Source organism: Eucyclogobius newberryi, unplaced genomic scaffold, assembly GCF_026437365.1.
Source record: "Eucyclogobius newberryi isolate DKJ021-1_F unplaced genomic scaffold, fEucNew1.0.hap1 SCAF_18, whole genome shotgun sequence".
NCBI lineage: Eukaryota > Metazoa > Chordata > Actinopteri > Gobiiformes > Gobiidae > Eucyclogobius > Eucyclogobius newberryi.
The window spans coordinates 29,969,455-29,982,779 of NW_027315812.1; the positions used below are offsets into that span (position 1 = coordinate 29,969,455).

General features: G+C 43.1%; 1 protein-coding gene across 1 annotated transcript in view; it reads left to right on the plus strand.

Annotated features, from left to right (window-relative positions):
* sspo (SCO-spondin) overlaps positions 1-13,325 on the plus strand; it is a 391,282-nt gene that overhangs the window by 191,706 nt on the left and 186,251 nt on the right. The window contains exons 35-43 of the mRNA XM_072450444.1: positions 779-998; positions 1,076-1,228; positions 1,569-1,706; positions 4,731-4,913; positions 6,164-6,314; positions 7,782-7,941; positions 8,031-8,079; positions 8,153-8,251; positions 8,339-8,466. Of these exons, the coding sequence (XP_072306545.1) occupies positions 779-998; positions 1,076-1,228; positions 1,569-1,706; positions 4,731-4,913; positions 6,164-6,314; positions 7,782-7,941; positions 8,031-8,079; positions 8,153-8,251; positions 8,339-8,466 (1,281 nt within the window). The remainder of the gene's footprint in view (positions 1-778; positions 999-1,075; positions 1,229-1,568; positions 1,707-4,730; positions 4,914-6,163; positions 6,315-7,781; positions 7,942-8,030; positions 8,080-8,152; positions 8,252-8,338; positions 8,467-13,325) is intronic.

Genomic DNA, 13,325 nt, shown 5'->3' on the forward strand with positions numbered 1-13,325 from the left:
CTCCTCCACTCTCACCCTGACTGCACCAACATCCCGACTCAAAACTTTTGGTGGCAGAGCGTTCTCCCGAACAGCACCCCGCCTCTGGAACTCCCTCCCCCAACCTGTCCGCCACTCTCCCTCACTCACAACATTTAAATCCAGCCTAAAAACATACCTCTTCACCCAAGCCTATGACCTCCCCTACCCCTAGCCTCCTCTACCCCACTGTCTACACTTCTACCCCCCCCGTTACATCCCCATCATTTTCTTTCTACCTCTCCTGTCTTATTTATTTTATCTGTTCATTATTGTGTATTGTACGTCCTGTCCTCCCCTGTCTGTAAATACCCCCCTTTTTTCAAATTCAAACAAATTGGTTTAGCGGGTGCAGGCAGATTGATTGCAACTATAAGAGCCTAACCTTCATTGATTAATACCCGAGTGAAATATCTGACCTAGATTGTAGTCTAAAGATTCAGATTAAGATGTTTTAAACCAGTCTCTGTGACTCTTGTGTGCCTACAACCTGGGAGCTGGTAGCCAAAGCCTGCCAGGAGCTCTGGCGCAGACAACGCCAGGCTGAAGTTTCTCTGGATTCTCTTTTGGAGAGACACAGTAGAAGGTCATCACACATGTCAAATGAATTAAATGCAAAATCCCATAATTTATAAAGTTCTCAGCTGAGACACATGGACAGAGGGATGTGTTGGAAAACTTCCAGGCGTTTGCACGTAGCCAACGCTAATCCAGATATCCAGGTATGCATGTAACAGTGATAGTTCTCTGTTCTTCTCAGGTTTGTAATGGGGTGGCAGATTGCCCTGATTCCCTTTCACCAGCAGCTGATGAGCAAGGCTGTAGACATTGGGGCCCCTGGGGGCCCTGGAGCTTCTGCAGTGTCACATGTGGCACAGGGTCAATGCGGCGTCAGCGCTTCTGCTCACCTGGGGACCCGCTGTACCAGTGTAGGGGCCAGAGCGTTCAAAGGCAGCAGTGTTTTAACATAACATGCCCGGGTACATACTAATATGTTTTAACATACTGCGCATTATTTTACATAAAGTAAGTAACATCATGTAAACCTCTCCTCCAGTGGATGGCAAGTGGTTGCCTTGGGTGACCTGGTCCAACTGCTCCAGCGGGTGTGGGGGAGTACAGGTCCGACACAGAGGCTGCAGGTCGCCTCTCTATGGAGGCAGAGAGTGTTCCCAGCACCCCAGTTCAACCAGCTCAGCCATGGAGATCAGTAAGAGAAAATCATATTTGTAATCATTTGTATTGTTGTTGGCCTTTGCTCTTGTACCTTTGCTTTGGTATCCCACATTTGAGGCAGAGATGCTTAAAAGAGTAGTGATGATGTATGGACTTAAAATTGGCACAAGAGATCTCTACCTATGACATATACTGTATGTGGGTTTGTGAGATTCAGAGAAGACTTATGAACAGGATGAATGAAACCAGTGTGAATAAAGCCAAATACAACTTCTTATGTTTTTGATGAGGATTTTTTTTTTATAACAGGGTTAAAAGCTCAACCTTACACATATACAAATATTAATATGTATACCCTGATTTGTCTCCCCCAGTACCATGCCCGGGAGACGGATGTGCCGATGCACGCTGCCCTCCAGACCTGGTCAAACACACTTGTGCCCCCTGCCCCATGTCCTGTGCCCACGTCAGCAGTGGGATGTCCTGTGACCCCACTGTACCCTGCTTCTCAGGTTTGTTTGTGTCTTCTGTTTGGGCATACTGATGAAAGATCCTCTATGTAAGAAGACTGAGTTATATATTGCCAACTTTATAAGTGAGCAGTAGTGGCCCGTTAAAGCTATCCAAAGTAGGCTGTGAGAGGTCCAGCTTCCAAAGCAGTCTGATTTGCTTTCGGCTCCTGAAACGCTTTTGTGCAAGATAATTGGACAGTAAAGAATCCCAACTCAACAAGCAGATCTAAACAGGTTACTTTCTCACCAAACGCTGACTTGATCCTGTGATATTTCCAGTGATGCTAACGTATATGTTTAGCCCATATGCTTAGCTAAACAAAGATGGCACCTGTTAGTTTAACACACTTACAGGGTAATAGTAGGGATGGGACAATTCTCCAAATAGTATCAAATAATTCGATTTTGGTAGTTTTGATCTGACTTGCATGCCTGCTGTACTTTTGCCGACGGAGGAAGTAAATAGGAGGTTTACTGCTGCTATAATCAGATGTTTGGTTTATCTCTGTCACTCTGCATTTTACGTTAAATCGACCCAGGAATTACTAAAATATGGGTGCACATATATGCATAGACCCGCCCATAGGACCTGCCTCTCAGTATTGGTGATCCAATCAAAAGACGTGCACGTGCTACACCTGCTAACTGGCTCCTGTGTAACAGCCAGCAGACGTACAATAGCCAACTCTAAAGCTGATCTAAATCTAAATGGGCGTGACAGTGCCCCCTACAGAGTGAAATTTAAATTGACATTGATAGAAAAAAATCTGTTATACATAAATATTCCAAAATGTTGCCCAAAAATCTATTTTGGCGTCCCGATCAATAAAGCCAAGCAGACCCATGCCATATTTTTTTTATGGCATAGCGGTAGCGATAAAAGAAACATCCAATGTCCCAAAGGGGAAAATCACAAAATCTCTGTAATTTCCGTATTTTTATGCTTCACACTTTAACTAACTCTTCCTAGGGAATTTGCCCGACCAACCAAACATTTGGTGAGAATTATTTTTAGGACTCATGTTGTTAATGCGGTGCAGCTGATGTGCGACTTAGTTACAGGACAATAGTTATCAAAATGTTTATGATATGTTTTACGGTGTATGTGCAGCAAAAGCTGCAAACCTTTCCCAGAATTTAAACTATTTGGTTTTAGAGTGGACTATAAACAATATCGTTTTTCCAAATAACATGGAATTTTTCACAAAATTCTATTTTGGCGTCCCAATCAAAAAAGTCCAGGGGCCGAAGTCATATATTTGTATGGCGTAGGCGTAGCGATGACAGATACCTCCCATGTTATTACAATAGGAATTCAACGCCCACATGGGCAACGCCATTGACACCTGGAGAGGAGTGATTGGGAGGAATGGCTATGTTTTGTTGTCCTTCTGTACTAGTCACAGTTTGTCCATAATGAGCACCATGTTCAAGCACAAGGGTGCCCATCAGTGCACGCGGCACCAGCCTAGGCTGGATGTCGATGATCAACTTTATAGTGTCATCTAACCTTCAGCCGTGTGTTTTGGACACTCAGGTTAAGAGATTAGCAATGCTGTCAACTAATCGTCACCTTGTAGTAAGTTGGCAGAGGAATAAGCCTGCGGAGCAGGAAGCCGGACAGACTCGGCAAGGTCTTGTGGAGCCTTCTGTCAGCCAGACTCTCAAGTCCTAGATCCCGGGGGATGTTGGGAACACTGAGTCTAATGGGACCATGCTCTGGTCCCTATCGCTGGAGCAACCCCAAAATCTGGTGGTGACCGCCGGAAGTAAAAGTAGGCCTATTTAGGCTTCGCTGGCCTGTAAGACTCAGGTCAACCGTACCACAGCTTGTGTGGTTGCAGAGGCAAAAACTTGGGACTGGAAGGAGCTTAGAGAGGCCATGAAGGAGTAAGATTGGTAAGCCACAGATACATTTTGGCAACAGTGGAAGGAATACTTTGACGATTGCCTGACGAAAGCTCAGTGGTGGGAACCCTCCGGTGGTGGAGAAGCTCTGTCCTGAGTATCTAAAGTCTCTGGATGTTGGCGGGAACAATACCTCTATATGGGCAAACCGGTATAGCGGTACCTCTGAAAAGTGTGATCTCCCTGTAGTCAGAACACACTCTCCAGTTCCCCTTCTTAAACAGTCTCCCGCTAAGGTCTATTCCTAATTGAACCTCGAAAACAGTTTCAGCAGGGTGTTTTTTTTTTCCCATGAACCCTGGACCAGCTCTATCTCCATCGGGAGCTTGAGGGTTCATGGCAGACTGCACAACCAGTTCACATGTGCTTTGTAGATCTGTCCCTCATAATGTAATGTAATTTTGTGTGTGTGTGTGTGTGTGTGTGTGTGCAACTTTGCTATAACCATGCGCAAGCATCTTTTCTGTAGGTCAATGTTTTATGTGCATTGGACCTGATAAACTAATAAACTAAACTAAACTAAACTAAACTAAGGGCTTCATCAAACCAGGACCTGCAACATGCACTGGGACAGTTTGCAGGTGAGTGTAAAGTGGCTGGTATGAAAATCAGCTCCTCCAAATCTGAAGCCACGCAAGAAAAAACGGAGCTTGCTTCTCCACGTTGAGAAGAACCAGCCGCAGGTGGCTCAGACATTTGTCCCGGATGCCTCCTGGACACCTCCCTTGGGATGGCCCGGGGAAGTTCCAGAACACGTGGAGGGTCTGTGTTTCTCAGCTGGCCTAGGAACACTTTGGGATCCTCCCGGAAGAGCTGGCGCAAGTATGTGTGGAGAGAGAAGTCTGTGCCTCGCTTGTCAGACTGCTGCCCCTTCCCTGGTTAAAGCAGAAGGTAATGAATGGATGGAACATTTGTTATGCTTGGGTGATGACAGCTGCTCATAGCGAACCTCTGCATCTGGGCCCAGAGCCAGGCCTTAAGAATGGAGATGCAGGCTGCCAATAAAATTACTGTTCCAAAGCTCTTTAAAGTTAATCGGTCAAGGGAATTAGGGCTAGTCAAAACATGGCTTCTTTGGATTTGTCTGTGTAAACTGCTCGTATGTCTATCCCACAGGCTGTTGGTGTCCAGATGGCCTGGTGATGAGCCACAAGCAGCAGTGTGTCCGCCCGGAGGAGTGCGGGTGTGAAGTGGCTGGGCTGCGCTACTGGCCTGGGCAGCAGATCAAGCAGGACTGTGAGCAGTGCGTGTGTGAGAGAGGGAGAGCACAGAGGTGCCAGCCCAACCCTGACTGCATCAGTGAGTCCCACATGTTCCACTGTCAGATGTTTGTGAATGGGATTTCTGGGATAGCAATATTGGCCTATTAACATAGTCTTTCTCTGTTTGAATGTCCTTTGTAAATAATAAACTAATCATCTCTTTATATGGAGGGAAACTTGTTAACCATGTAATTTAGACCTCTGGGAATCACTAAAAGAGTCATGCTCCTGGACTGGTGTAGTATGTGCACTGTGAAATGTACGTACACAAAGTCTTGGTATGGTTGCAAAATGTTGGGAATTTTCAAAATTGAAATAGAGCGTTCACAATTCAAGCCGAGAGCATCATCATCGTGTAACAGTATCAAAAATGTTGTCGATGTTAGAGGAAGAAGTTTTAGGAATTGAATTCGACAAGAGTCATATTGAGTTATATTTGTGTCTTGTATGCAGTGGTCTCAAACATCATCAAACTGATGCAGATCACTCACATCTGAGGACAGATGGGCCATAGAAGCATGTAGAACAGTAACTCTATAGAGGAGTAATATGATTAGAACAGGTTGCCTGGCAAGGTTCAAACACTGCAAAACTTTCAAGGGGAATCCAGCTTCAAAATAGTTTGGGTTAATGTTTTGCATAGTTTTACACTGTTATTTGGACCTCATTGATGGAATTATTGTATTGTGTATGACGTTTGTATTGTTATGTTCATGTATGTCTTTAATTATATGTTACCGTAATTTTTGGACTATAGAGCGCTTCTGAATAAAGCCGCACCAACAAAATGAACAAAGAAATAAGAATTTTACATATACAGGCCGCATCTGTCAACAAGCCACAGGTGCCCACGTTTGTAACATAAGATATTTACACTGAAAGATGGTACACGGTAGTGAATACTCATTTCATTGCGGGGCAGGTTATAAAATGCAGACCGCTGTATGTCCGTGCGTCCAAATTCAGTTCCGTATTAGACAAATTTATCAGTGAATATGAGTTGAATTGCAATAAATAGAGAACACGCCTGAGCTGTCCCTCAGTAATCTGTCCTTGATTACTCTGTGTAATCTGATTTACCTGTGTCTCTGTCTTCACATCTGGTTATCTGCTCATGTGCTTGTACTTAGCGAGTGAGTGTTTTTTTTGTCACATGAGATATTTACACAGAAATACATGATACACGGTAATCCATTGGAAAATCGACAACATTTCTTCTATAAAGCGAGCCTCTCTAATGAGGCAGAATAAACACAGTATACTGAGACACCTGTTGACCCTCTGCAGTGCATTGTGGATGGTCGTCCTGGTCCGAGTGGGGTGAGTGTCTGGGGCCGTGTGAGGTCCAGAGTGTCCAGTGGTCCTTCCGCAGCCCCAACAACCCTTCCATGCAGGGAAACGGGAGTGCCTGCAGGGGCATCTACAGAAAAGCACGCAGGTGGGGCTACAGTTAATCACAATGTATGTGTTTGTGTTTTTTAATTTATTAAATTTTTATTGTTATGAGAAACAACCTCGAGACTTCTGCTGTTTACATACATACCGTATTTTCTAGACTATAAGTCGCACTGGAGTATAAGTCGCAACAGCCAAAAAAATGCATAATAGAGAAGAAGAAGACATATGCACTGGAGTATGAAATGCGGTTGCAAGTGTGAAAATAACAAATAATATCACATATAAGTGGCTCCGGTGTGTATAAGTATATAAGTATAAATATAAGTTGCACCCCGGCCAAAACTATGAAAAAAGGTGCAACTTATAGTCCGGAAAATACGGTACATGCTTGGGGGGGAAAAAAAACATACGTCTGGGGAAATAGTGTATCCAGTTTCATCAGAGTAGTGGTACAGAGAGGGAGACGTTGGGGGCCCCTTCATAAGCAATGAACTTCCCTCATCTTTACGATCTTTTACAAATCAACTTTTAGATTCTGTGCATGATTTTGGCATGAACCCTTTTATTTTGGCAATGGTAAATTAATGAGAGTAAAATCACTGCATTGGAAAAATCACGAGCTGACAGAACATTTTCCATCAATTCTATGCAGATTTTAAGCATTTAGTGCCGCACCTCTCCCCAACGCTCACGGCAGCCAATCAGAATGCTTCCGTTTGTGCTTCTATGTCCAAAAGTCCTCTTGCGTCGAGGTGCCGTGGACTGCAAGAGCTCTCATTGGTTGATCCACACAGACTGCAGTATATGGAAAACGTATTAAATACAGCTCAGAATTCTTGAGTTTTGACACAGAAATGTTTATGCATAATGAGCATAATGTGATTTAGCATATTGTTTATTGTGCCAGTAAATATATAATTGCAAAATAAAACTACACAGAAGCTCGAATGGTTCAGGTCTGCGTGAGCCAGCATTTAAAGTGAGTGAGAAGGGCTACACTGTCTGCGCAAGATGCGCATAGGGAGAAGCATGTCAAGTGCATTTCAGAAAATGGAATCCAACTTATTTTTTTATGTCTGACACGAATGTAGGTGCACAAAGTGTATTTTTCCACCATCAGCACAGCACATTCTTGGTGCAGATATGGATTGTTTGAAGGAGCCCTTGAAGTTCATAAAGAATGTAAATTTTTGCTTTCATATTTTCATATTTACTTTTGAAAACCTTGGGGGGTCGGCCTGTACAGATGCTACATGCACTAGAAGCCTATTTTCACTGGACCTGTTTCAAGTTTCTAGACACGCATTGACAAATTTGATCAGCTTTCCCATAGAAAAACACAAACCCAGTGCTGTGCGTAAATGTCCTGCTCCAGCACACAGGGTAGAACGTGGCAATCTTCATGTTGATGTGCGCCTGTGGTTTCACAATTTACACACGTAAATACTGTTGCTTGCAGTGTGGTTAGGTCCTAAGTTGTTTCAAAGTCTTCTTCTAATGGACACAGATGCCAGACAAAGCCATGTCAGGAGTGTGAGTACCAGGGTCAGGCTCACACTGTGGGCGACCGCTGGAAAGCACAGCAGTGCCAACTGTGCCAGTGCATGCCCAGCCTCAAAGTGCACTGCACCCCCTACTGTCAGTATGCAGCAACTGGATGTCCTCAGGTAGACATAAAATGCAGTATTTAAACAATTAAGCTTGTTCAAAATCCTATTAAAAATATTAATCCTGAGATTAATATTTTTTTTTAAAGGGTCAGATAGTAGTTCCTGGAGAAGGTGACAGATGCTGTTATTGCCGAGGTAAAGCATCAGTAGATGACTATGCTGAAATGTTCATGACATTGAATTACTTTTTTCTTTTTCTTTGTTGTAGGAGATAATGAGACGGTTTCATTCACTGCCAGCCCAAGTGTAAACCCCAAACCAGGGGGAACCACACCGCAAGTCCCCACATACCCACTTCCGCCAGGAGGTAAGGGCTCAGTTCGCTCCTGATGAAATGTCAACAATAACATAATAAATCTTATGAATTAAATTGTTTATTTTCTGTTGTCCTAAGGTGCATGCTGGTCCCCTCTCGGTGTCCAGTCCCTTCCAGCATCCAGTTTCAGTGCGTCCTCTCAGCAGGCAGGTCACCCTCCTGAGGCAGCACGCCTCCACGGCTGGGACTCCCACACTGACCTCCAGGTGAGGACGCACTTTTATCTTCCTGTGAAATGGGCTTTTAAAATTCACTTCTTGTAACAATCACCAACAGTACTATTACTGGAGAAAGATGGGAATCAAGAATTAGTTCCACTTTATTTTTAGCAATCCATTGGAATCGTATACCTCCCTGCTTAATGAATCCTCTTATGGATGCTGCTGTGGGCCACTGCCTTTTTAAATGCCGTCCCATCACAGTGATTTCCTCCCCCACTGCAAGCAAAAGTTTCAGCTCTTGTGAAGCCTAGGCCTAACTCCCGCACTCCACGTTGTGGATACAGTATGATGGGCATGCGGCAAAGGAAGAGCCAAAAAGAGCGGTAGTGAGGCGCACACATGTGGCACACACACATGCTTCTACAAGCACATGGCTGTGACCAGAGTGCACTCTTTGTGTCATTGCAGCCATTTGCTAAAATAAAAAAAGTTAATTTTATTTCTAATTAAAGGCGTAATGGATGATTTTTTGGCGCCAAATCTGAGTCTCATTTCCTTGTGGCGTGGACTGCCGATCAGTCCTGCCACGTATCAATCATAGGATGCACCTACCGATCACCTGCAGCCTCGTCAGCTTGTCCCCAGGAGAGCAACACGTTTTGCTGTGTCTAAGCGCATTGATTTATTATAATATAGTTCCCTCAGAGTACAGGACAAAATTAAGACAAAGAAAGACAGTTCGAGTTGGCTCAGAAGAGACGGAAATCTACGGAGACGAGAGATGTGATGCGATCCGTCATGCAAATAAACAAACGCAGGTGTTAGCAGTGAGGCTTTTGTGTGCCTCCGCACGGGGGCGAGTGCGCATGCGCACTTCCGCTTGAGTTCTCAACATTACGCCTTTAATGTACACTCAGCACTCCATGCTGAAATATTGAAATGTTTGCATATTTATTATAAAAGAAAAACTGAAATATAACATGGTCATACGTATTTATACCCTTTGCTCAGTATTGAGTAGAAGCACCCTTTTGAGCTAGTATAGCCATGAGTCTTCTTGGGAATGATGCTTTCACACCTGGATTAGGGGATCCTCTGCCATTCTTCCTTGCAGATCCTCTCCAGTTCCGTCAGGTTGGATTGGGAACTTTGGTGGACATCCAGTCTCTCTAGAGAAGCTCAATTGAGTTTTGGTCAGGGCTCTGGCTGGGCCAGTCAAGAATGGTCGTAGGGTTGTTCCGAAGCCACTCCTTTGTTATATTGCCACCACCATTTTTTCATTATTGGGATTGTATTGGGAAGGTGATGAGGAGTGCCTAGTTTTCTCCACACATACCGCTTATAAATAATGCCAAAAAAGTTTAATCTTGGTTTCATAAGACCAGGAAATCTTATTTCTCATAGTCTGAAAGTCCTTCATGTGTCTTTCGGCAAACTCTATGTGGGCTTTCATATGTGACCAGCCGTGGATAAACCAGAGACATTTTGAGTTATTCACAGATTCTGTACATTATTCACAGATTCATGTACATCTGATAATATTTGAATAAGTTGTGGTTATTTGAATGTACACACCTCTGAAAAACTTTTACTAAGAAAACGGGTCTCAAACATTCCTGACCTGGGCTCACAAGGTAGTACAATGTGCTCATTTGCATCTCATTGAGATAAGCCCTCCCCTCCTCACACTGTCACACTGACTGTTTTTGGTATTCAGAACAACCTTAGAATTAAGTAATGACACATCTCTACCATCCAGAAGTCGGAGTTGAATTTAAAAATAAAATGTCAGCTTTAGCTAATATATGAGCTGATTGCCAATTAGTCAGCTGCAAATATCACTTGACCTCAAAAAAATTCTAACAAAAGGTTTTTCAGTGGTTTACAATAGTATCAGATGTACTTAAAAACATACTAAAAGTTTACCAAAGTTTGACTCCAAGAAAGACCCCATTTTCAAAATTGGTTACAAGTACATATGTGCAAAAGTCATTGCATATTTCTCCTTTTTCATATTGTTTTGCCTGGTGTTGGTTGTTCCTGTGGTTCACAACCACCATTTTTTATTCCAATTATTCAAGACTCAATCCATTAGAACTGTGTGGTACTGTAGAATGAGTCAAAACATGGCTGCCACGTGTAGGCTCAGTACCACTAACCCCTTTTATTTTTTTGTATATATTTTTTAAAAGTTTTTTTACTATGCGTTTTTTTTTTTTTTTTGCCTTTTGTTTTTGATATATTTTTGATATATATTTATTTTTTTTCAGACACTTTTCTTATTTAAACACCTGACTAACCACTCGTCGTCACACTCTTCCTCCCATAGAGGTTGATTATTGTTATTCTCACAATTCCCAACTTGACATGGTCCACAAGCAGGCATGCATGGTAGTCCATATGCCCTGCAACTGCACCGTTGTGTTTGGCAGGCAGTTGTGCAATTACGATGGATCATCTGTAGGAGACATTCTGGAGCAGTTGTCTTACTGGTCATAACTGGCAGGAACCGGTTGTCCATCAGTTTCCATCCCCAATCCACTGTGTTCATGTCACCTTCCTTTCCGATCCACACCATGATCTGGAAGTAAACTCTTTGGTTGCAGACTCAGTTGGAGGCAGACGTTCTGGGGCAACAAATTATTTGGCGGTAACGATTTTCTTGCTAAAAAGGTTGTAGCGCAAAGAGGCAAGTGAATCGCTACTCTTTCCGCCAAACAACACTGCCATTGCCTTGGTCCCATGGTCCCTTATGACATTTCTTGCTTGATGTGGGAGCAGAAACACATTTGCACAGGACTGGATGGTTGACTCGCCATTCACAAGTTTCTGGAATGCTGTCTGTTTGCCAACCCTAAAAATGCGTGAAGTTGTATCATATCCTGTGAAGGTGTGAATAAACAGAAACTGGGAACACAACTCACTATTCAGGACTTTTTTGATCTCACTGATGTACACTTTTGTAGCTTTGGACTTTTCCGAACGAAAACAGAGGCCTCTATTTTTTGTCCCAGCATAGTAGAGGAGAAGAATGAGCAAGTCTGTATCCTCCCCTATCAAGGTTGTGGGCAGATGTTCTGAGGCCTCGACTGCAGCTTTGACAATGTCCATGTCTGCGTCACCTGATGCATTGATAACAGAGCAGCCCTTCTTCTCCAGCTTCTCGGTCATAGGATTGATAAGTCCTTGTTTGTTGCCAGATCTGGAAAGGAAATCACCCTTTCTTCCCACAAACTCAGTCCCTGCATTCAAGTTAACAATGGAGTGTTTTCACCACGTCTCTGATGCGTATTGTCTTTGATGGATGGACTTTCTCTATAACCATCAAATACAACTGTTGCTTTACCATAAAGGCGTGCAGTAAAGTCTGCATATGGCACCGTAACTGTCACCCTTTTTCCACGCCAAGAGGTGAACCAGAGAACCACCATGAAGGACATAATGCTCAGTTGGTGGGATAGAATCCAGGACAGTTTTTTCAGATTTCTTGCTTGAGAACTCAATGACTGCCTGCACTAGTTGGGGCTTGTTGGCTTTACGGAAGATTTCCTTGCCTTCGAACAGGGCTGCAGGAAATAGCTCATTACATCTTCAAGTAAAAACTGACTTTTTGACATGATCAGGAACCGTTGGAACAGCAAAGCAGGATCAATGGTTCGGTCTTGGGCAACACTGACGGTGGAGTCATATTGCCCAGTTTTTCCATTTGAAAGATATACCAAAAACAGGTTTTCCAATTTTCAATGATCTCACTGCCAACAGTCTCATCCTCATGCACATTCACATCCTCTTTGGCAACAACACCAGTTACGATGTTTTTCAGTGATGGGTCAGGAGAGAATGGTATGCTAGCCAGGAAACTAGCAGACCACAGGAACCATTTGAGGTTCAATCTTAGATGCAGACAGAACAACATGATCCCGAAAAGCCTACTGAGGTGAAGATTTTAAGCAGGGAGAAAAGATGGTTTGAAAGAGGAGTTAAGGAAGCTATTTTTGTTAAAAAAGAAAGACCTTCTTTAAACAGAAATGGAGGGCTAAGATTCATTCTTCCTTTAATCTATAATGGGATCCTGAACCCCTGGAAAGGTAGAGGACCAGGACCAGGACGTTTAGAGGCTAATCAGGTACTCAGGGTTGGTGAGCCAAGGTCTCACAAAGACAAAGGGGATACTAATAGCCCATTAAAGGGCTGAATAGGCTAGCTCAGTAGTTACAAGGTGTGAGTTTCTGTTGAAACAAACAACTTGTTCCACTTCAGGAAGGCTCCTCCCAATGGGTTGGACTTACCACAGAATAGTACAATTATCGGAGTTCTCAACCTAAATTCTCTTATTGACAATGACTCTTGGATGAGAGTCGAAACGTCTAATTTTTTCTAACTGAGTCCAGATGACTACAACTGAAGCTTTTTCTACAATGTATATATTTTTGTTCTTTTTTAACAAATCTCCACCTGCTCGCCGGCGAGCATTTTCCAAATTACAAAAGTTCTCTTACATCATCACTTTTATTTTCGTGGTCAATAACAGCAAGTTATACATCATTTTAAAGGTTATTTTTTCAACAAAATGAATATCTCATTGATTAAGCAATACCCTAATAAGCAATTGCCAATAGTTTGTGAGAAAGTCTCAACTTTTACAAACGCATGTCCTACCTGTTTGCTGTTTATGACGGACGAAACGGCTTTAATTCTGTACATCCTTGTGCTCAGTCAATATCCACTTGTATTTTTCCTGAAGTTAGCACATTTCTCCATCCATAACAAATTACCTGTTTGACTTATAAGATAATGTTTGGCATCGATCTTTTCTTCATACTGTTAGCTACAGAATGAGACCATCCACAATTTTTTCTGTCCACGGGTTTGTTTTTTACAGCCGCCGCCGCAAAAAAAGTGCT